Source organism: Staurois parvus, unplaced genomic scaffold (assembly GCF_062004578.1).
Source record: "Staurois parvus isolate SC_StPar_1 unplaced genomic scaffold, SC_StPar_1.0 ptg000018l, whole genome shotgun sequence".
NCBI lineage: Eukaryota > Metazoa > Chordata > Amphibia > Anura > Ranidae > Staurois > Staurois parvus.
Window position 1 is genome coordinate 16384526 of NW_028317814.1, and position 25003 is coordinate 16409528.

Genomic DNA, 25003 nt, shown 5'->3' on the forward strand with positions numbered 1-25003 from the left:
AAGGGATTGGCTGGGGACAACCAATCGGCGTGACCAAGGGCGCTCATAGACCCGCCTTATCGCTTAGACGTGCAGCTAGTATAGCCAATAGCAATGAGGTCTTAGATGAATGACGCGAAGCTTTAGCCAATTGAGGCGGGGGGAGGGGCTGTCGCAGCTTGTCGGAGGGGCAGAGGGAGTTCAGGGGTTATTGTTGACGTCTGTGGCAAGGAGGTAGGTGCAGCAAAGGGGGAAGGGAGGTGTTGGGGGGCTGTAAGGAGGGCGGACATTGCTGGGGGAGGTGCTGGAAAGTGGAGGGGCCACAGGTTGCAGCTGGGGGGGTGGGGTGTCGTGTGAGAGAGGAGGGACAGGTTTGTTGTCATTGCTGTGCTCCTACATAGGGACACCAGACACATACATACATTTCTATGTATATATAGTCATTGCAGTGTGGGAACTGACCATTATATCTCATGGGGGAACTGACCATTATATCTCATGGGGGAACTGACCCTTATATCTCACCGTGGGAACTGACCCTTATATCTCACCGTGGGAACTGACCATTATATCTCACCGTGGGAACTGACCATTATATCTCACCGTGGGAACTGACCATTATATCCTACCGTGGGAACTGACCATTATATCCTACCGTGGGAACTGACCATTATATCTCACCGTGGGAACTGACCATTATATCCTACCTTGGGAACTGACCATTATATCCTACCATGGGAACTGACCATTATATCTCACCGTGGGAACTGACCATTATATCTCACCGGGGGAACTGACCATTATATCCTACCTTGGGAACTGACCATTATATCCTACCGTGGGAACTGACCATTATATCCAACCGTGGGAACTGACCATTATATCCTACCGTGGGAACTGACCATTATATCCTACCGTGGGAACTGACCATTATATCCTACCGTGGGAACTGACCATTATATCCTACCGTGGGAACTGACCATTATATCCTACCGTGGGAACTGACCATTATATCCTACCGTGGGAACTGACCATTATATCCTACCGTGGGAACTGACCATTATATCCTACCTTGGGAACTGACCCTTATATCTCACCGTGGAAACTGACCATTATATCCTACCGTGGGAACTGACCATTATATCCTACCGTGGGAACTGACCATTATATCCAACCGTGGGAACTGACCATTATATCCAACCGTGGGAACTGACCATTATATCCTACCGTGGGAACTGACCATTATATCCTACCTTGGGAACTGACCCTTATATCCTACCGTGGGAACTGACCCTTATATCTCACCGTGGGAACTGACCCTTATATCTCACCATGGGAACTGACCCTTATATCTCACCGTGGGAACTGCCCAATTTATCTCACCGTGGGAACTGCCCAATTTATCTCACCGTGGGAACTGCCCCTTATATCTCACCGTGGGAACTGCCCCTTATATCTCACCGTGGGAACTGCCCCTTATATCTCACCGTGGGAACTGCCCCTTATATCTCACCGTGGGAACTGCCCCTTATATCTCACCGTGGGAACTGCCCCTTATATCTCACCGTGGGAACTGCCCCTTATATCTCACCGTGGGAACTGCCCCTTTTATCTCACCGTGGGAACTGACCCTTTTATCTCACCGTGGGAATTGACCCTTATATCTCACCGTGGGAACTGACCCTTATATCTCACCGTGGGAACTGACCCTTATATCTCACCGTGGGAACTGACCCTTATATCTCACCGTGGGAACTGACCCTTATATCTCACCGTGGGAACTGACCCTTATATCTCACCGTGGGAACTGACCCTTATATCTCACCGTGGGAACTGACCCTTATATCTCACCGTGGGAACTGACCCTTATATCTCACCGTGGGAACTGACCCTTATATCTCACCGTGGGAACTGACCCTTATATCTCACCGTGGGAACTGCCCAATTTATCTCACCGTGGGAACTGACCCTTATATCCTACCGTGGGAACTGCCCAATTTATCTCACTGTGGGAACTGACCATTATATCTCACTGTGGGAACTGACCATTATATCTCACTGTGGGAACTGACCATTATATCTCACTGTGGGAACTGACCATTATATCTCACTGTGGGAACTGACCATTATATCTCACTGTGGGAACTGACCATTATATCTCACTGTGGGAACTGACCATTATATCCTACCGTGGGAACTGACCATTATATCCAACCGTGGGAACTGACCATTATATCCTACCGTGGGAACTGACCATTATATCCTACCTTGGGAACTGACCCTTATATCCTACCGTGGGAACTGACCCTTATATCTCACCGTGGGAACTGACCCTTATATCTCACCATGGGAACTGACCCTTATATCTCACCGTGGGAACTGCCCAATTTATCTCACCGTGGGAACTGCCCAATTTATCTCACCGTGGGAACTGCCCCTTATATCTCACCGTGGGAACTGCCCCTTATATCTCACCGTGGGAACTGCCCCTTATATCTCACCGTGGGAACTGCCCCTTATATCTCACCGTGGGAACTGCCCCTTATATCTCACCGTGGGAACTGCCCCTTATATCTCACCGTGGGAACTGCCCCTTATATCTCACCGTGGGAACTGACCCTTTTATCTCACCGTGGGAACTGACCCTTATATCTCACCGTGGGAACTGACCCTTATATCTCACCGTGGGAACTGACCCTTATATCTCACCGTGGGAACTGACCCTTATATCTCACCGTGGGAACTGACCCTTATATCTCACCGTGGGAACTGACCCTTATATCTCACCGTGGGAACTGACCCTTATATCTCACCGTGGGAACTGACCCTTATATCTCACCGTGGGAACTGACCCTTATATCTCACCGTGGGAACTGACCCTTATATCTCACCGTGGGAACTGCCCAATTTATCTCACCGTGGGAACTGACCCTTATATCCTACCGTGGGAACTGCCCAATTTATCTCACTGTGGGAACTGACCATTATATCTCACTGTGGGAACTGACCATTATATCTCACTGTGGGAACTGACCATTATATCTCACTGTGGGAACTGACCATTATATCTCACTGTGGGAACTGACCATTATATCTCACCGTGGGAACTGACCATTACAGTCATGGCCGAAATTGTTGGCACCCTTGATATTTCTCCAGGAAATCATGTATTTCTCACGAAACGTTTTGCATTAACACATGTTTTGCTATACACATGTTTATTCCCTTTGTGTGTATTGGGACAAAACAAAAAAAGGGAGGAAAGAAAGCAAATTCGACATAATGTCACACAAACCTCCAAAAATGGGCTGGACAAAAGTATTGGCACCCTTTCACAACTGCGGATAAATAAGAATGTTACAAGCATGTGATGCTCCTGTAAACTCACCTGGGGCAAGTAACAGGTGTGGGCAATATAGAAATCACACCTGAAAGCAGATAAAAAGGAGAGACGTTCACTTAACCTTTGCATTGTGTGTCTGTCTGTGCCACACTAAGCATGGACAACAGAAAGAGGAGACGAGAACTGTCTGAGGACCTGAGAACCAAAATTGTGGCAAAATATCAACAATCTCAAGGTTACAAGTCCATCTCCAGAGAACTAGATTTGCCTTTGTCCACAGTGCGCAACATTATCAAGAAGTTTGCAACCCATGGCACTGTAGCTAATCTCCCTGGTCGTGGACGGATGAGGAAAATTGATGAAAGATTGCAACGCAGAATAGTCCGGATGGTGGATAAGCAGCCCCAAACATGTTCCAAAGACATTCAAGCTGTCCTGCAGGCTCAGGGAGCATCAGTGTCAGCGCGAACTATCCGTCGACATTTAAATGAAATGAAACGCTATGGCAGGAGACCCAGGAGGACCCCACTGCTGACACAGAGACATAAAAAAGCAAGACTACAGTTTGCCAAAATGTACTTGAGTAAGCCAAAAGCCTTCTGGGAAAACGTCTTGTGGACAGATGAGACCAAGATAGAGCTTTTCGGTAAAGCACATCATTCTACTGTTTACCGAAAACGGAATGAGGCCTACAAAGAACAAAACACAGTACCTACGGTAAAATATGGTGGAGGTTCAATGATGTTTTGGGGTTGTTTTGCTGCCTCTGGCACTGGGTGCCTTGACTGTGTGCAAGGCATCATGAAATCTGAGGATTACCAAAGGATTTTGGGTCGCACTGTAGGGCCCAGTGTCAGAAAGCTGGGTTTGCGTCCAAGATCCTGGGTCTTCCAGCAGGACAATGACCCCAAACATACGTCAAAAAGCACTCAGAAATGGATGGCAAAGAAGCGCTGGAGAGTTCTGAAGTGGCCAGCAATGAGCCCAGATCTAAATCCCATTGAACACCTGTGGAGAGATCTTAAAATTGCTGTTGGGAAAAGGTGTCCTTCCAATAAGAGAGACCTGGAGCTGTTTGCAAAGGAAGAGTGGTCCAAAATTCCGGGTGAGAGGTGTCAGAAGCTTATTGATGGTTATAGGAAGCGACTGATTTCAGTTATGTTTTCCAAAGGGTGTGCAACCAAATATTAAGTTAAGGGTGCCAATACTTTTGTCCAGCCCATTTTTGGGGTTTTGTGTGACATTATGTCATATTTGCTTTTCTGCCTCTGTTTTATATTTGTTCCAATACATACAAAGGGAATAAACATGTGTATAGCAAAACATGTGTTAATGCAATACCTTTTTTGTGTGAAATACTTGATTTTCAGGAAAAATATCAAGGGTGCCAACAATTTCGGCCATGACTGTATATCTCACCGTGGGAACTGACCATTATATCTCACCGTGGGAACTGACCATTATATCTCACCGTGGGAACTGACCATTATATCCTACCATGGAGCCTCTACATTCATATAATACATTATTATCATCTATTATTCTGTATTATTATTGTTAATGTCATTTGTTTATATATATATACACTATATTGCCAAAGTATTGGTCGGCCTTTACACGCACATGAACATTATTGTAATCCCAGTCTTCGTCCGTAGGGTTCAATATTGCGTTGGCCCCGCCCTTTGCAGCTATAACAGCTTCAACTCTTCTGGGAAGGCTGTCCACAAGGTTTAGGAGGGTGTCTATGGGAAGGTTTGACCATTCTTCCAGGATTTGTGAGGTCAGACACTGATGTCGGGGGAGGAGACCTGTGCCGCAGTCTTCTCTCTAATTCATCCCAAAGATGTTCTATCAGGTTGAGGTCAGGACTCTGTGCAGGCCAGTCAAGTTCCTCCACCCCAAACTCACTCATCCATGTCTTTGTGGACCTTGCTTTGTGCACTGGTGCGCAGTCATGTTGGAACAGGAAGGGGCCATCCCCAAACTCTTCCCACAAAGTTGGGAGAATGAAATTGTCCAAAATGTCTTGGTATGCTGATGCCTTAAGCGTTCCCTTCATTGGAACTAGGGGGCCAAACCCAACCCCTGAAAAATAACCCAACACCATAATCCCCCCTCCACCAAACTTTACACTTGGCACAATGCAGTCAGGCAAGTACTGTTCTCCTGGCAACTGCCAAACCCAGACATGTTCATCGGATTTCCAGACAGAGAAGCGTGATTCATCACTCCAGAGAACACGTCTCCACTGCTCTAATAGTCTTTACACCACTGCATCCGACACTTTGCATTGCACTTGGTGATGTAAGGCTTGGATGCAGCTGCTTGGCCATGGAAACCCATTCTATGAATCTCTCTACATACTGCCATTGTGCTAATCTGAAGGCCACACGAAGTTTGGAGGTCTTTAGCTATTGACTCTGCAGACAGTTGGTGACTTCTGTGCACTGTGCGCTTCAACATGCACTGACCCCGCTCTGTCATTTTACGTGGCCTACCACTTCATGGCTGAGTTGCTGTTGTTCCCAGTTGCTTCCACTTTGTTGTAATACCATTAACAGTTGACTGGAATATTTAGTAGGCAGGAAATGTCACGGATGGACTTATTGCACAGGAGGCAACCTATCACGGGACCACGCTTGAATTCACTGAGCTCCTGAGAGCGACCCATTCTTTCACAAATGTTTGTAGAAGCAGTCTGCATGCCTAGGTGCTTATTATTATATTATTATACAGAATTTATATACCGCCAACAGTTTGCTCAGCGCTTTACAATATAGAGGGGGACAATACAGCAACAATACAGTTCAATACAAGAGGGAAAAAGATGTCCCTGATCCTTGGAGCTTACAATCTAGGAGCTTGATTTTATACACCTGTGGCGATGGAGGGGATTGGAAAACCTGATTCCAATGATTTATATATGTGTGTGAATATATATATATATATATATATATCTCAATCACTTATTCCTTATTATTCTTCCCATTGATCACGTAGTTCCTCTTTGTAGACTCTGCTGTCTGGGGAATTCCATTCTCTTTCATTATTTACATCCTGTTCTAATTATAAATGATTGCACACAGGGTTATAATCCCTTGTTGTTGCCACCCCTCAGTGGAAACGCTCAGGACCAGCTGGAAAATTGACACCGCAGCGCTGGAGGGCTTTGTTTCTCAGGTAAGTCTGCCATAATGTGCTAATATGTGGTGCAAAAACCTGCTGGGGATCATGAAGCAAAAGTTTATTTTTGCTTTGATTAGGATTTCCTGCATAAATTAAAAACAAATATGTTATACTTTCCTGCTCTGTGCAGTGGTTTTGCACAGAGCAGACCCAATCCTCCTCTTTTCAGGTCCCTTGCCAGTGCCCCTGGCTCCTCCCCCTCGACCAGTGCTTTCAATAGCATGGGGCTTGCTATGGGGGCACTGGTGTGTGCTTGCTCCTGAGCCCTGCTCTATGCATTCATAAGACACATAGAGCCTCAGCTCGCCACCCACTGTCTCCTTATTGGCTGTGATTGACAGCAGTGGGAGCCAATGAGAGAGAACCAGGACAGCCAAGGCTCCTGTGCACATCGCTGGATCGAGGGGGAGATTAGGTGAATATTGGGGGGACTGTGGGGGGAGCAGCACACAGAAGGTTTTTTTTGCCTTCATGCATAGAATACATGAAGATAAAATACCTCAAGCCTTTACAACCACTTTTAAGTGGTGCATGTGTATTTATCACTTTGGCACATGGTGGTGCGGCAGCTTTAACCCCCTGGAGCCTCCCAGGCCTTTAAGGGATTTGTGAAGCTGGGAGGCAGGGTGGGGTTTAGGGTCTTGTGACCGCCATGATTGGCTGTCACAGCGGTCACATGATTGGAAAGCTCTCGATCGTATGTAGCAATCGGGACCTTTCCGTGAGGCTCTGGTAAATGTGTCGGGAGCACGCAGGTCATGCACTCTCGGCACATGTTTGTTTATATTGGGTATGCAAATATGTGGCCTGTCAGCGTCAAGGTCCAGCCTCAAGAGCAGGGGCGGACTGACAACTCATGGGGCCCCCGGGCACTAGGGGATAATGGGGCCCCTGTGTCCTTGCCCAAACTCAAACAAGCCTATGAAAAAGGTACCAGGGGCATCTCATGGGGCCCCATACTGACCCCGGGCCCTCGGGCAGTGCCTGAGTTTCCAAATGGTCAGTCTGCCCCTAGCCGAGAGGCTGCATATTTGTGAGATATGTGTGCCATGGAGTTAAGCATGCTTACTCCTGGGTATGCCAAATCTAAGGTAATCTTCCACTGAGATCATCCGAAATCTGTCCTCTTTCTCCTGATCGCCTCTGTCCGCCCCTTACCACTACAGTAGTTATGTAACTCTGGTAATGGCGTATATTTTAGAAATGTTTTTAAATTAGAACATTGGCACAAGAGCTTCATGATTTTGGCGCACTCGATCGGACATTTATAGAGCCGGACACTTTTAGTGTGATTTGGTACAGCTGGTGTAGCACTACATAGAGCTTGTCTTCGAAAAATTGTTAATACGGTGCACAGAAAATACACCAATATTTATCCCACAGATCTAACGTATTTTTCCATTGTTAACCCCTTGCCGCTGCCTTCCAAAGACACATTACATGAGTGTTGACACTGGGAGGAGGCCTCTCTATGGAAAATGCTTGGCTATAAATGTATGAAAACTTAAATCCTATAATGTTTTTCTGTTGCTGTAATTACAGTGCAGAGGGGAGTTAGAATCTCTGTCAGTTTTTTATTGCTGTTCGTGTGCACATTGGGCTGGACAGTGAGACATACCTCCCTAACATGCCTTTGTTTTTTGTAAGGGAAGGGTAAAAGTTCTCTGTTAAGTTTTTTTATAGTTGTTTGCATTGCTGTTAGGAAGAATTCCCCATTTTATTTCAGAAGTCAGTGGCACAGGAAGTTAGGGGAAATCTGCCTATCGGAGACACAGTAGGAAAAACCTGGCAGAATTTGTACACCTTCACCAGTCTATACACATTCAGTGTTGATGGGGGGGGAGGGGGGATCACTCCCGCTGTGCTATTGTATTCTCACAGTGGGGAGCCTTCTCCACCATCAGAACATACTAATCAGTGTTTCCCATTTTTCCCTTTTCCCCTCGTTTGGGAAAAACCTGATAGGATGGTTGTACAGAAGTCAATGGATAGATCGACTTCTGTACAGCTAGGGTGCCCATACAGTGCCCTTTTAAGAGTGACTTAATGTGGGGAAGCGTGCTTCTTGATCATGCGTCAACAGTTGTCACATGACTAGAAGCTTCAGATCGTAAACAACAAGCGGTCTGTAACAACTCTTAGATTGAAGTTCTAATGATCAGGGCCCTCTGTTTCCTCTTGTACCAAATTGTATTGTAACTGTAATGTCTGCCTTCATTTTGTAAAGCTCTGCACAAACTGTTGGCGCTATATAAATCCTGTATAGTAACAATAGTAACTCTGTTACTTTTACGAACATTAAGCTTGGATTCTACTTTAACTGCTTGTGAAGGTGCTAAGACTTGAGCTGCAGTCACAGTCTTGGCCACAGGATGGTCATGTAAATTGACATTTGATTATTCTATGGCAATGGTTTGCAAACTGTGGCCAGGGGGCCAGATGAGACCCTTTGCTTGCCTTTACTTAGCCCTTAGGGCATTATTCCTCCCACTGACACAAAAATGAGCCACTATTCCTTCCACTGACATCAGTGATGAAGCACCAATCCTCTCACTGATGCCAATGATGAAGCTCTATTCCCCCCATAGATACCAATAATGGGGCACTATTTCTCTCCTAAAACTAAACATGGGGCACTATTCCTCCCACTGATGCCAGGACATTTTCTACTCTCTTTGGCCACAGTCCGGCCCCCCTAAGGTCTGAAGAACAGTAAACTGGCCCTTTATTTAGAAAGTTTGGAGACTCCTGTTCTATGGTCTCAGCTGGAGGAAATGTAAACATAACCTGGAGGATTGTGCAGGGATGGTGAACCTTTAAGAGACAAAGTGCCCAAACTGCAGCCCAAAACCCACTTATTTATCGCAAATTGCCAACACTGCTATTAAACCTGAATAATGAGGTTTTAGTTTAGAAAAAAACAACCCATACATTAACATCTTTTGTCTTTAAAAGAAAAACACAAAAATAGAGCTTCCACTGACCACCAGCACAAGGGGGCAAGGTTCCACTGACCGCCAGCAGAAGGGGGCAAAGTTCCACTGACCGCCAGCAGAAGGGGGCAAAGTTCCACTGGCCGCCAGCAGAAGGGGGCAAAGTTCCACTGGCCGCCAGCAGAAGGGGGCAAAGTTCCACTGGCCGCCAGCAGAAGGGGGCAAAGTTCCACTGGCCGCCAGCAGAAGGGGGCAACGTTCCACTGGCCGCCAGCACAAGGGGGCAACGTTCCACTGGCCGCCAGCACAAGGGGGCAACGTTCCACTGGCCGCCAGCACAAGGGGGCAACGTTCCACTGGCCGCCAGCACAAGGGGGCAACGTTCCACTGGCCGCCAGCACAAGGGGGCAACGTTCCACTGGCCGCCAGCACAAGCTAAAATCTTGTGTTAATAAAAACGGATGCATTAAAAGTCACAGCCAGCTCAATAAATATATCCTTGGCAGCGCACTGACCGGCCATGCGAAAGCTCAGATGAGTCGCGGCTAATGAGTTGCATCTCATGACATCATTGCCTGGCGCCACTACTCCTTTCCAAGCATGCGCATGGCCCCTATGTGCACTATTATCTGATGCTTGGCTGCTGGGGCGACTTGACTCACGTGCCGACAGAGAGGGCTGCACGTGCCCGCTGCGGGTTGCATACTATAGGTTTATCACCACTGACAGTGCAACATGTAGCAAACCTTCAAAAGTTTTACAAGTAACTTCTCCTGAAAACTGTTATTTTCCTAGACTAGTAAAGGGATCTACTTTGCTGTCTCAGCACCTTTTCAGCACAGTTATTTAGCTTAGTATTCATACATGTCCTCTCTTGTGTTGTCTGTACTTGGAGCAGGGACACTACAGTTTAGGAAAACTTAGCAATGCATTACCTCATATATAAAAGTTTTCAAAAATTCTAGCTTGGAATGTGTAAATAGACACAGTTAGTATTTGCTAACTTCAGAAGCGGTTGGGGTCAGTGCTCTTTAAAGTGTGTTTTCTCTCTTAGTAAATTGACCTAAGTAACTGGTTTATTTTTAAAACTGCATCAAACTTCTCCAGATATTTTTTCAAGATGGTTATTCTTTGTTCAGAAGGTTATACATTTAAAGCAATAAAAAAAAAAAACTCCAGGGGAACCTTTTGGGCTTTAAAGCTAAACTCCAGGCAATACCTAGAGGTAAGAGAGCCCCATTGCAAGCGCTTAATTTGTTCTTTCTAGAGCAGTGTTTCTCAACCTTGAGGCATCCTTTTAAAATTATGGACAGTCTCAAGGCACCCCATTCTAAAATGGAAAAAAAAATTCTAAAAGTTTTACCTACTGCAGTAACCCCCACACATGTAGGACACCCAATGTTAGAGGGAATTTATTCTTCCAATGCAAATACACTTTTGCACACTGGTATTGAATAGTATTCCAAGGTTTCTCTTCTTCAATTTCTCTCTATCACTCAGCTAATTTGCCCTCATTACTGACATAGTGGGGTAGGAGAGGGTCAAACAAGGATGCCATGTAGGTGACCAACATCCGCCATTTCAACTGATGGCGTCATTGGTTGTCAGGACTCCGGCGGCTAGAATGTCGTGAGAGGGGAGAGACCTGTGTGTAAACAATACAGGTCTCCCTTCTGTTAGCATGGGCATGCTGCTTTGTGTGTCTCTGCACAGCAGAGAGATACAAAGCAGCATGTCTCCCTAGTAAAACAGCACAAAATGTGTAATACACACAGCACATTAACCCTTTGATTGCCCCAGATGTTAACCCCTTCCTGCCCAGTGTCAGTGCTTTTTATTAGCACCGATCACTGTATTAGTGTCACTGGGGATGTCTGTGGCAGTTAGTCATTTTCCACCCCGTGTCACAATGCCCGCCGCAGTCCCACTATAAGTCACTGATCGCTGCCATTACTAGTATAAAAAAAAATAAAAAAATTACAGTATCTCACAGAAGTGAGTACACCTCTCACATTTTTGTAAATATTTTAAGTACAATACAATTCATTAAAATATTTGAAAAACCGATGTGCAAAATACCATGTGACACAAAATATTGCAACACCCACCATTCTATTTTCTAGGGCCTCTTGCAAAAAATAAAAAAAAAAATAAAAAATATATATATATATATATATATATATATATATATATATATATATATATATATATATATGTAATTTTCTAGCAAAAAAAACCCCTGTTTTTTACAAGTAGGAGAGAAATGTCAGAATTGGCCTGTTAGGGAAATGGTTAACCTCTTTTCCTTTTTTTTTTTTTTTTGGCCTCTTAACTAGCCACCACTTCCATCAAGGGCTTTGTTTTATATTTAAGAGTCGTGTATGAGAACTAAGTTAGAATATGAAGTATACAAATCAAGGAGTACAACAAAAAACTTGCTGTACAATTGAGAAGAGATAAAAACACAGGGAAAGTGTTACTCTAGCCAAAACATTTATTTTTGGGATAGAATGGGTCAGAGTTAGAACCCCAGTCAGTCTTTTTCTTTTACTGCTCTTTAAAGTCACATTAGGAAGACTTGCTTTCACCTTCTATTCTGGCGACCCAAGCCAAGATAGCGAATAGGGAAACTATGCAATGGGGGGCAGAGACAATAGTAAACACTGTTCTGTTTATCAGAGAATACAGGTGACTTCCATAATTCCTAACACTTTTTTTATTTTGTGAATGTGACAAAAATTTGTGTAATTAGACTCATCAGTCAATCAAGTCAAAGGACTTTTTTTTTTTTTTAAATCCAGGGGCCCATTAGGCCTAGATGAATCTTGCTTTTTTGAAAGTTCCCTTGTGTTGTAATTGTACAGCTGTGTCAACAGTTATTTTTCACCTGCCCTCTTTTCCTGTTCAATATATTATTTTATCTGTTTACAAGTGAAAACAAAATATCCACACATCCATATGTAACAATAGAAGGACATAGTCCATTACAACAAGCTAGTATAGATATACTGTATATGCAAACAGCATTTGTAACGGAGAGGTTTAGGTAGCTATAGAGACTCAGAAGTCCACATAGAACTATTTACAGACCTTTTATTTTGACAATGGACACATTATATCCTGTATTTATCATCTAGTGACAAGGGCACAATAGGGTAGCTTTGCCTAAAGTTGTAATAAATGCCAAACCAAAAGTGTAATTTATTGCAACTTGCCAATCGTTAGATGTTGTGGCTGTGTTAGTTTATTTCTTTTTAGGCTTTTTCCCCTCTGTTTTCACCTGGTGATCTAGCCAGTAACGCACCTCTTGTATTAGGAGTACAGGGGGCACCTTTGGAGGACAACCACATTCTCACTTTGGGGGGGAAGGGAAAATTAGATGGATTAGCAGATTTAGATTAACACTAATGGATTAAAGAAGTTACAGTAACAGTTTTTTTTTCCTTTTGGGACAAAGGTTTTACATAAATAAAAGCTGATTATTGTAAGCACTAAGTGATAAATGGTTTGTCTCATCCCTGTAACTGATACATTCTGTTGGAGAGCTTGTTCTGTTGGAAAACAACATATTTACTGGCTTGATCACCAGGGGAAAATAACAGAAAACGAATTCAAACATTACATCTAAAGATTAGTAAGCTACAACATCATAAATGCTTGCTTTTGGGTTTATTACTGCTTTAAAAAGAACAGGATTCAGGTTAGGGTGGAGGTAGCAAAACAGAAGGAGAGTATATTATGGTGGGAGTTATGTCTATGGCCAGCTTGATGGTATGAAGCTTGATGTTGAATGGTTGATTGCAGGAAAGTGCGTCACAAAATTTAGCGAGTCTGTCGGTCATCTTCTGATTTTTTTTTTGTTTGTATTTTTACAGCATTTACTTTGCAGCATGGCGCGTCGCCCACGCAACAGCCGTGCCTGGCGATTTGTGCTGAGCGGAGTTCGCAGAGACCAGGAGACCCGAGCCCCAGTCCTGCCAGCAGGAGAAGAGACTCGGGGCTATGACTCTGATGGACAGGTATGGTTTGTATCATAGTGGCCCTTCCGGTTCAGATGGGGAGACTAAATTGTTAAAGTGATTGTAGTCCATAAAACTGCAAGCAGGAAGTTTGTATTGCAGAAGAGACTTACTATTCCTTTTCTGATTCACTGATTTTGGCTATGACCTGTACAGCATTTAACTAACTCTTGGTGATTTTTGCCAGCTTTGAGGCCTCATGATTACTCACTATGCTTTAGTATAGGTTCACACCTAAGCATTTTCTGCAGCATTTTGCAGAAAGTACAGTCTATTTAACACGATTTCCTATGGGACATGTCTACATCTCTTTTTGAACGCAAAAAGTTGCGTTTTTTTCTATAGACTTCAACAGGAACATTGCAGAAAGCATGTAGTGCATTTTTGATGCATTTTTGCCACATTTTTGATTCATTTTGACGTGCTTTGCATTTTTAATCTGCCTAGCAACAAGAAAAAAAAAAACCCCAAAAAACCCCAAAACGCTGCAAAAAGGCGTGAACCAGCACTAATGCTAAACGTTTTTTGGAGACTCAGACTGTTTGTCAAGCCAGCTCAGTGCGCTTTTTTGGCATGCCTTGGTACTGGAATGAATTAACTCCCATGTGCCTGCGCAGGAGTTATGTCATCTTGGGCTGGGCAATCTAGATGTCAAACCCAGCAAATGATGCAGAGGAGGATTTCGGATGCAGATTCGCAGGAGAGCTGCAGGGGTGGGAACATGTTACATGTCTCACTTTAAAAACATGTGGAATATGTAACATGTTCCCGAAGGTGAACTTCTCCTTTAAAACAGTGTACCCTGTGAGTACCTAACATGTTATGTTGGCCATTAGAAAGGTAGGGAGGTTAATTGATCTTGATTAAAATACAGAGCTCTATCTGGTGGTCTCTCCACAAATCTCTCAATTAGTAAAATTACATATAGAGAAATTATTTTGCAGTTCAGATTGGTAGGAAGGCAGATAACATTGGGAGTTCAGTTCAGCTCATGAATATAAAAGGACAGGAGATTTCTGACAGGATTAACCAGTATTTTGCTGCACTTGCAGAAAATGTTCTTAGCCTGGAAACAGGAAAAAAGGTAGCATCCACATCTAAGGACTGATGAGCTGCTGTGTATTACATTTTTGTCCTTGGGTTTAGATTTACTCTGAGGGATATTAACAGCTGTGCTGTTAGAAACTGTAGAAAAACATTTATTTTAGACTCCAATTCTTCAAGTGTGTGCCTCAGTATAGCTTTTTTTTGGCAGTAACGCCCATGTCAGACTAGTGATCCTGCCCTGTGAGTGGTATATTTGCTCTCCTAGCACTCCTTTGGCAGGCGAGTTGCCTCCAGTGACAGGATGGCAGGGGTGTCATGGTCCTAAGCTATTCAACATCTTGTACACAGTCTAAATTAAAATGTCACCTTTAACATCAAAACTAAAAATCCTCTTGATTCCTCATTTTCCACAGCACAGTAACAGTGACTCCGAGGTTGAATTGCTGCATTTGCCAGCCTCCATTCCCAGCGCCGTGCCTGTGACAGGCGAGTCTTATTGTAGTTGTGACAGCCAGAAAGATGCCTATTGCTCCAGCCTGTACGCCTTCCACCAGATCAAGAGCTGCCAGTGTGGAGAGGAAGATGACTGTAAGACCGAGCACTGACTATTGATATTTAAAGCAAATGGTTGCCTGTTGCTAACTTTCTGTTCTTTCTGTTCTTCTTCTGTCGTCTTGCAGACTTTGACTGGGTGTGGGATGATGGGAGTAAATCCACAGCCACTGTGCTGAGCTGCGACAATCGCAAAGTGAGCTTCCACATGGAGTACAGCTGTGGTACAGCTGCCATTCGGGGCACTAAGATGCTTACTGAGGGACAGCATTTTTGGGAGATCAAGATGACATCACCGGTATATGGCACAGACATGGTATGTTCCTGTCATTGATGGATGCAGAGTTCTTTACATTGCTTCATAAAATAACTTAGAGGCAGCTTCTGCATAGTGCTGTGGGAACCCTGGGTTACTTGTTTATATGGGCAGCACAGTGGCTAAATGGTTAGCACTTCTACCTGGCAGTACTAGGGTCGTTGGTTCGAATCCCAACCACGGCACCACCTGCCTGGAGTTTGCATGTTCTCCCTGTGCCTGCGTGGGTTTCCTCCGGGTACTCCGGTTTCCTCCCACACTACAAAGACATGCTAGTAGGTGAATTGGATCCTATATAAATTGGCTCTAGTATGTGTATGTATGAATGTGAGTTAGGGACCTTAGATTGTACACCCCTTGAGGGTTAGGGACTGATGTGCATGTCAATATATATGTAAAGCGCTGCATAAAATTGACAGCGCTATATAAGTACCTGAAATAAATAAATATGTAAAACAAAGACTGTATGCTCTTTTGGGCAGTAGGCCTACATCGGGGGCAGAATGGTTAGAAGCAGAGATAGAGATGTAGATACTGATGAATTTTCAACTGCCAGGGCTTGGCACCTGTAGATGTAATAGCCTAAGCAGATGTATCCAGCTGGAGGTTATGTGTGTGCATTGTTCTTTTACCCAGCAAAGCATTTGCAATACATGCTACTTGTTACCTCTTTCATTTTTTGTTAGTGTTCTGAAAATCTCTTTTTATTGTGTTCAGATGGTTGGCATTGGAACATCAGATGTGAACCTGGACAAATATCGTCACACATTTTGCAGTCTTCTAGGAAAAGATGCAGAGAGTTGGGGGCTATCATACACAGGTAAGACCGAAGTAGATAGTCCCTCCTGACTGCCTGCTGATGATATTTGCAGTACAATCCAGCATCAGGACTTCCCAGCAGCTGGATTTATTTTCCTAGTGTGCCAGATATTTGTTTAGTTATTAGATTTTACATTCACAGTGTGAACCTGGCAGCAAGAACCACTTATGGGTCTTGTAATAAGTGTTTTTTCTTTTTTTTTTTCTCATTCTTCCATTTAATTCTGCTTTAATTGAAGAGATACTGTAATCTTGCCAATCTGTATACAGGGGCTCACCCTTCATGACCCATTTATCTTCTTTACCAGTGCCCTTTTATTGTCCCCTCCTTTCTTGTAGTTGGCACTAAAATCATCAGTGTCAGCAACCAGGAGGAGCAGGTCTATTACCCCCTTGGTCTTGTTACAGTTCTGGGTGCCTAGTGTTTGGCTGCTGGTTTCAAACACTATCACAAAGGAGGAGATCACATGCTTTCCCATACCTGGAAGTTCAGGGACACAAGAGCAACATTGAAAAAGGGTATGGTGAGTTTAACTGTGTCAGGAGGTCCTTTTGTAGAGACAGTGTCACTTTGCCTTTTATGTTTGACATTAAAGTGGTTTTAAACCCAAAAGCAAACCTTTATTATGTTGCAGCTTACCCATTCATAGATGTGTTGGATGCATTTGTTTTCTTTTTAGGCTTTCTTTTTTCTATTTCATCTGTTGATCCAACCAGTAAGTCTGTTGTTTTTTCAAAAGGACAAGCTATCTAGCAGAATGTACCAGTTACAGAAATGAGACAAACCATTTACCCCGGGCAGGGGTGCTTACAATGATCAGCTTTTATGTGTGTATTTAAAAACTTTATCCCAAAAGGAAAAAACTGTTTCTGTAACTGCTTATAAAGTATTAGCTGGAGTATGGCTTACATTTGTTAGTGTATTTAAATCTCCTAGAGCAGGGGTAGGCAACCTGCGGCTCACTAGCTGTTGTGGAACTACATTTCCCATGAGGAATTGCAACATTACAAAACTGACAATTACAGCTATGACTTGCAGAGGCATGATGGAACTTGTAGTCCTGCAACAGCTGGAGAGCCGCAGGTTGCCCACCCCTGTCCTAGAGCATCTAACATCCCTTCCCCCTAGACTAACATGCTGCTGTCCAAAGGTGCACTCTGTGCTCTTTCATCCAGAGTGGGGGTACTCTAATACAGATGTTACTGGCCAGATCGCCAGACCGCCTGAGGGGCGGTTCACAGCACATGCAGTCTAGTGCATTGTTTTTTTGTTTTTTTTTTCTGCATCAAAAACGTATGGATAGTAGGTTATATGGCAGTGGTCACTAAATGGTGAACTGCGGTCACTAAATGGTTAACCGAGATGGCTGTGCTAGGAAATTCTCTCCTGAAGATGTCAAATTTTTCTATTTAGTTCAAAGGCAAATTAATACAACATACTTTTTGGCAGGAGTAGGCAACCTTTGAGAGGTGGAGATGTATCTGAACAATGTGAAAGAGTGCAAAGATCACTGGGGTTCATTGACATTTTTTTTAAAAGAAATTAACTAGCAGGGCCTAACAAAATAGTAAGGAAAACAAAAAATATAATAAAACAAATGTCACTGTAAAAATACAAACTTAGCCTACCTTTAAAATAGATGGTGTCGGTCAGTAGGGCAGTAGGCGGTGTCGGTCAGTAGGGCAGTGGGTGGTGTCAGTAGTTTTATTTTTTACAATTATTTATTTTTTAGGTGCCCTGTTGAAAGGGGAGCACATGGCCGGGCAGCAGAAAAAAAGAGAAACAATGACAGGAAGAAGCATTTACTAGAACTGCTCCCCTGGATTTTCCTTCTGCAGCAGCTGTACGCTGGTGGGAGGGAGAAGAAATGGTTTCTTTCAGCTGGTGCAGGAGGAAAATAAAGGTGATAGTTGGTAGACAAGTATTTTAAACATCTGAATTCCCAGAAAGTGGCTCCCCCTATCCTGGCACCCTAAGGCAGCTACCTAAGCAGCCTTATGCTGGGTGCCAGCATGAGGCTGCTTAGGCAGCTACGTTAGGGGGCCAGGGCAGGGAGAGCGGTAAAATCCAAATCCCAAGCCACTTGCTGGGAATTCAGATTTTTAAAATACTTGTCCATGGGAGTGTAGGGGGAAGGAGAAAACAATGCTGGGGGGGGGAAGAAAGAGGGGCCGGGGGTCACTGCTATGAAGGAAAGGGGGGGGGGGACAGAGGACATTACTGTGAGGGGGGAAGAAGGGCAGTAGAGGACACGGCTATGGGGCTATGTCCTCTGCCTCCCTCCCACCCTTCCTTCCATGGTAGTGTTCCATAGCAGTGTACTCTGCTTCTTTAACATCACCCCCCACATATAAGCAGTATATCCTACCTGTGTACACAGAGGAGAGTGGAAGGCTACACAGTTCAGGACGGAGAGCGGGAGCTGCCAGATTGACTTTTCATATTAATAAACTAGTGATTGGTTGCTAAGTCTGCTCTAGCAACCAATCACCTGCAGGTTAATTTGGCCAGCTCCTCCTCCCACCCTCCATCCTGAGCTGCGTTGCCTCCCGCTCTCTGCTGTGAACTGAGAATGACAGCAATGGAGGAGGCTGGAGGGAGAGAGAAGGACCGGCGGCTAAAAGATGAAGGGTCAGCGGTGCAGGGACCTGTTTGCGCTCTACCTGTCACCTGCCTGCGGTTGACTGGTAGACCATGATCAACAGGTTGCTGGTCCCTGCTTTATGGGAATGAAATCCACTGCAAATAAGAATTTTAAATTCTGTTTTTTTTTGGGGGGCTTTTTTTTAACCAACATTTTTAAGCTAGCGAGAGAATCTTTTTAAAGTGGAACTTTAGTCAGACAATTAGGTCCTGCTAAATGACCATAGACTGGCCCCTTTGCAGGTATAGCTAGGTAAAACATTAAAAATAAGTGCCTATATTGTACAAAATCTAGTAATACACTGTCTCACTGTGTTTTGCATATGCTCAGTAGCTCTCTATTTTTTGGCACTGTGCCGACAAGGTACAGGCTGATCTGCTGACAGCCTAAAGATTTACCGCTGCTCAGCAAGAAGAAACAGGAACTATGTTGGAGGCAATTTACAGCGTCCAAAATTATTAATGTAGAATATATGTTCCTTGCTAAACAACATTATTTTTTATAAAGTTGTTATGGGTAAAGTTCTACTTTAAAGTCTATAAAGTAAAAAAAAAACCTGACAAACAGGACTGAGATGATCCTATGCGTCCTCGTTTTTAGTAGAGCAGAGTTTGCCGAACTGTCTGTCTGCAGTAATTTGAATAGACAGAATCTCACTAATTTCCCAGACTGAATTATTATGTTCTTTGTCTCTCAGGATTACTTCAGCACAAGGGTGACAAAAGCAACTTCTCCTCACGCTTTGGCCAGGGGTCAATCATTGGCGTGCACCTGGACACATGGCACGGGGTGCTGACCTTCTACAAGAACCGCAAATGCATTGGTGGGAATATATAAAGAAGTGTTCATTTTTATTTTGATCTAGACTGAAAAAAAATAAAATTGTATCTGTCTTTTAGTAAGATAAATATCAAATGCTGAATGTAAATATTTTGTGTTCCCAACCAACAGGTGGAGCTATAGGCTTTTTTCATGGATTTAACTGTATAATCCTAACTACTTTGCTGGAAAAGAAAAACTTGTTTACAAAGCTCAATAGTTCAAGCTTTTCACACACAAATGAATGAGTCAGAATTTTGGGTACACTCTCTATTTTAATGTTTGTAAAACAAAGATTGTAATTAGCTAGTGGAAAAAAAGAATATTAAAGATCATTTTAAAACCTATACATATAATAGATTTAACATTTGAATACAATTGAAATTGTAAATGTAGTTTCTTTTGATGTTTAGAAAGCTAAGTGTTGCCTTGCCTGTGCTCGTTCCTCATATCTTCCACTGAAATCAGATGTCAGTGACCCGGGGAGCAGTGACTCTGTTCCCACGGTCATGTGGCAGTACTCGTGCCAAGTGATTAGCTGCTAGGCCTGAGCACAGTCACGGAGGAGAAGCTCACAGGCACTGTAATACCTGGAAGTACAGCTGTGGAGGAGGAGATGACTGTAGGGGTGCAGGTAAGGGGGATGGGGAATCTTTTTGCAGAGATGCTGTGGCTTTGTCCTGCATGGGCGAAGTGATAGTGTTACTTAATCGCTTCCCGTCCACACTATAGCAGCAATACTTCTACGGGGTGGCATGGGTTGCGCAAAATCACGTGTGTGTATATATACGTGATTTTGCATTTCTGGGTAGGGGGGCGCACTCCCTACCTGCGCCGCTATTCGTGGCCTTGGCTGTCAATCACCAGGTACCGGCTGGTGATTACTCACCAGCACCCAGTGATCGAGGAACATTACCGACTAAGGGAGAGAACTGTATGTAAACAATACAGTTCTCTCCCCTGTCAGCTCCTGCACACTGCTTTGCATGGCTGTGCATAGCAGAGCCTTGCAAAGCAGTGTGCTTACAGTGAAGCCCAGACACACAGCCCACTATGTAAAACAGCACAAAGTTAATCCTATGATCACCCAAGATGTTAACCTCTTTCTGCCCAGTGCCATTAGTACAGTGTCAGTGCTTTATAGTATCACTGATCACTGTATTGGTGTCACTGGGGATGTTAGTGACACCAAGTCAGTTCCCTCCAGTGCCAGAATGTCTGCCGCAGTCCCGCTGTAAGTCAATGATCGCCGCCATTACTAGTAAAAATTAGAAGAAAAAAAATCCAGTATAATATACCTCCATTTGTAAATGCTATAACTTTTCATGTAAACCAAGTTACATGTATTGGAATTTTTTTTTTTTTTAGAAAAGACATGTCGCAGAATGCATTTTGGCCTAAATTTATGACGAAATTTGATTTTTTTCAATTTTTTTTACTGGACATGTTTAATAGCAAAAAGTCAAAAATATTGTGTTTTTTGTTTTTTCTCAAAATTCGTCAGTCTTTTTTTTTTCTCTTATAGTTCAAAAAATTAAAATTCACGATCAAATACCAAAAGAAAGCTCTATTTATGGGAAAAAATGGATGTACATTTCATTTGGGTGCAGCGTTGCATGACCGCGCGATTGTCAGTTAAAGTAACGCACTGCTGTAACGCAAACAATTACCTAGTCAGGAAAGGGGGGGAAATCCTCTGGAGAGCAAGGGTTTAAGTGTTTTAAAAGTCAGTTCTATATAATGACTTTTCTGCTTGTGGCTGAATAATTAATAACATAGACAACAGACTCTATTTTTTATGAGGACACCTTTCTAATATGTTTCTTTTGCCTCCTAGGCGTAGCAGCAACACAGTTGAGGAACAAGAAGCTGTTTCCAATGGTCTGCTCTACAGCTGCAAAGAGCAGCATGAAGGTCATTCGGTCATGCTGCTGCCGCACATCCCTCCAGTACCTATGCTGCGCCCGCATACGGCAGCTGCTCCCTGACAACATAGACTCTCTGGAGGCCTTGCCCCTCCCTCCTGGGCTCAAACAAGTCCTAAGCAACAAGCTGGGCTGGGTCCTACAGATGGGCATCAATCCCAGCCGACAGCGCAAAAACGACACCACAGCTAGCACCTCCAGCGGAAGTGACTCTGACAGCAGCTGCCCACCAGAGCTGGAGGACTGTCAGCGGAAACGCTGCCGCAGGATTTAAATGCTGGTGGAGTGAAGGGTGCAGCGTGGAGCCCTTTCACCACCATTTGCTGTAACATCCACTGTGAACTCTTCAAAGGATCAAGAAAGGAGACCTCTTATGGCAAAGAAAAGGAAGATTTGACCTTAAGAGACCAGGGCAATCAGGAGACTCGTACTGATCATCTTATTATTTTATGAAGATAACATTTGAAAAAAAGAAAAAAAAAGGATGTTGGTGCTAGAGACTGCTAGGTTCAATTTAGGCCTGGTTTTGGTTTGGTGCAGTTCAGACCTTGAGCCTTTTGTAGGGCAAATGGTTTGACATCTGACCTTTAAGTGACGATCATGTCCACAGCATTAAGTGTTAAGTGGGCTACTAAAAGATCCAGATCCCTATATGTTATCTAGTCTGTCATTTACCAGCACTTTAACCACATCTGACATTTTATTGTTAATACAGATGTTATTAAGCATCAGCTTCGCCCTCTTCACTCAACTGAGCAGGACCTTAACCGCAGCTTAAATTTGGAAGATCGCAGCTCTGCTCCAGGGCTAGCGTGACGGTTTGGAGAGTTGTTTCATAGCCTGTAATAGCAAGGGCTAAAACAATGGTTAACCAGCTACCCAGGACCCCTTTTTGTATGATTGTATGACATCAAACACTCTCCATGCAATCTGCTCAGTGGCTAGTCTGAAGAGGGAAGAGTTAATTGATGACTTACTGTACCATGACCTACATCCTCACACGAGGATCAATCATGGGAATTTTTCAAGAACGGTCAAGTCAAACATGTACACACTGTTTATACGTTTTATGACAACTGTTTGCCCTCCATGATTACCAAACTTGCACAAAGCGTTGTAATTTTAGTCTTCAACAAGCGCCTATAGGTATCTATGGAGGACCTGATCAGAATTAGCAATGGTTCAGTTTGCTTAATATGTCACTGCTGATATACTATGTGGATTTCCTATGTAACGCCTGTAAAGATGAAAGATGCAGATTGAAATATAGCATTAATATTGTGTATGTTGTTAAAGAATAAGTGCACAGTTGTGGTGAGATTAAAAACAAACTATTTTGTTGCTCTTCATAGCCAACGTCATCAGTCCTAAGAAAAATACTAAACGCGTGTCTTCTGCGAATTATCTGAAAGCGGGTACAATGCCCAAGAATAAATGGAAAGAAAGATGTACTATACTATGTGTTGTATAGAATCCCTACCATCCCTTTAGAGGTCCGTGCACCCCTGCTGATCCCAGACTGTGTGACAGAGCTAATCAAAGCAGCATGCACATAACCAGGGATCTTGGGATGTATTGTTTGATTTGTCTGTATGCAGAAATCCTGTTATGTAAGGAGGACTTTTCAGAAGAAAGGTGAAGAGATAAGAGGACATTACATTTGCCAACCTGCTGGTTTTACCTGAATACATTAATGTGTATCTAAACACAAAATAAATGTAATGTGCTACAGCTTACCCATAATTAGATGTAGCTGAGTTTATTTTTGTTTTTTCTTTTTTTCCATTTAGTAAACTTTGAAAGTAACTCACTTCTTGTTTTCACTAATTTTCTGTTCTATCTATAGTCATAGCCATGGTTGTATCAGAGACTTCAAACATGTCTGCCTTTGTTTCATTCACAGTGGCTTGATGGGACTAGTAGTTTACACTAAATATAAGGTTCGTTGTGCTTTCTTTTAAGGTCAAAGAAAGTGACAAGGACACTGCAATTTTGGCAGGATCAACTGGTACTTCTGTACTTGCTGAAAATGGTCTTAGCCTGAAAAATGAAAACTAATGCAGACATATAGTACCTAAGGGGACTGGTAAGCTGCAAAATATTACATTTTTGTTGTTGAATTTAGATACGCTTTAGGAATCTGAGAATCTGTCCGAACAGAAATGTGGGAGCTGCTGTTGTGAACTTGGTTTTGAAGTTACTAATGCAGGCCATAGACGGTTCGTTTATTGGCCGATTTTTTTGTCCGAAAAATGAAACATCGATCATTCTGTAAACTGATATTGCCACCAATGATTGTGAAAATCGGCCGTTTTTCACAAATTTTCCAGCATGACCAATAAACGAAATGAGGAACCGTGAAAATCGTCCGATGCCATTGCCCCACTAACAGTGCGAAAATCGACCAATTATTCTTTCGGATGAAAAATCGGCCGCATAAACGAACCGTCTATGGCCTGCAATAGTCATCCTAACCTCTGCTTCACTGTTTTGTAGGTTGCTGACCCATAACAAACATATATCAGATGCCCCCACACCTGATATGCATTTGTATGTTGCAGGTGATTGATTCCCCGAGTAGTGAAGGAAGGATACAGCTGTCAGCCCAACATCATGTGGCTTCAAAACCAAATCTGAAAATTCTGAGAAAAATCTGGGAATATTTTTTTCCTGACTGGCTTCTTTAAAAGGGAGCTAAGGTGTTTTAAAGGTGCACTTATTCTTTAACATTACACCTGCTTGGTGATAATTTATATAAAACACCCGTTTAACCCAATCAGCATTTGTGTATTTGATTTTATGTTTGATTGGCTTGGTTTGTAATTGTTGGTCATCCAGTGGCCTTGCTACTCGACAATAAGCAGTACTATAGGTGAGATGTAGAAGAGAGATCTGGTACATAGTAAGCCAGTCCTTAACTGGACAAAAGGGTAACTGTCTCTAAAATACAGATGACATTTCTTCCTAAGCATTGGAGCCCTAGAAGTGTTTTTAAAGGTAAGTTATTTAAAAAAAAAAAAAAACAAACATGGTATACTTACCTGCTCTGGGCAGTGGCTTTGCCAAACCTATGTGGTTTACAGCCAAAGTTAAAAAAGCTATAAATAAGAAAAGAGCTTTTATTAAATATAAAAATGAAGGAACGGTATCATTGTTTAAACATTACAAAGAATATCACAGAATATGCAAAAAAGGAAATCAAGGCTGCAAAAATTGAAAATGAACAACAGATTGCAAAAGATAGCAGGACAAACCCCCAAAAATTATTCAAATATATTCATAGTAAAAAGGTCCGGTCCGAGCATGTAGGCCCTTTACAAAATAATCTAGAGTGGGTGACTGGGGACAAAGAGAAGGCAAATTTATGAAATACCTTCTTCAGCTCTGTGTATACAAAGGAGCATGGGGGAGCTCCTG

At 43.2% G+C, this 25003-nt stretch overlaps 1 protein-coding gene across 1 annotated transcript; it reads left to right on the forward strand.

Annotated features, from left to right (window-relative positions):
* The first annotated feature begins 150 nt into the window (after positions 1 to 150).
* SPSB3 (splA/ryanodine receptor domain and SOCS box containing 3) lies at positions 151 to 24362 on the forward strand. Its single transcript, XM_089682740.1, has 7 exons — positions 151 to 213; positions 13320 to 13463; positions 14924 to 15098; positions 15191 to 15378; positions 16096 to 16198; positions 19540 to 19665; positions 21499 to 24362. The coding sequence occupies exons 2-7, from the start codon at positions 13335 to 13337 to the stop codon at positions 21858 to 21860; spliced, it is 1083 nt and encodes a 360-aa protein (XP_089538866.1). The 5' UTR covers positions 151 to 213; positions 13320 to 13334; the 3' UTR covers positions 21861 to 24362.
* The last annotated feature ends 641 nt before the right edge of the window (positions 24363 to 25003 follow it).

What these genes read in the sequence shown, in the direction of transcription:
- SPSB3 (XM_089682740.1), top strand. Translation starts at nt 13,335, where the DNA reads ATGGCGCGTCGCCCACGCAACAGCCGTGCCTGGCGATTTGTGCTGAGC. An exon ending in CGGTATATGGCACAGACATG is followed by an intron (nt 15,379 to 16,095) that starts GTATGTTCCTGT and finishes TATTGTGTTCAG; the next exon opens with ATGGTTGGCATTGGAACATC. An exon ending in CAAGAACCGCAAATGCATTG is followed by an intron (nt 19,666 to 21,498) that starts GTGGGAATATAT and finishes TTTGCCTCCTAG; the next exon opens with GCGTAGCAGCAACACAGTTG.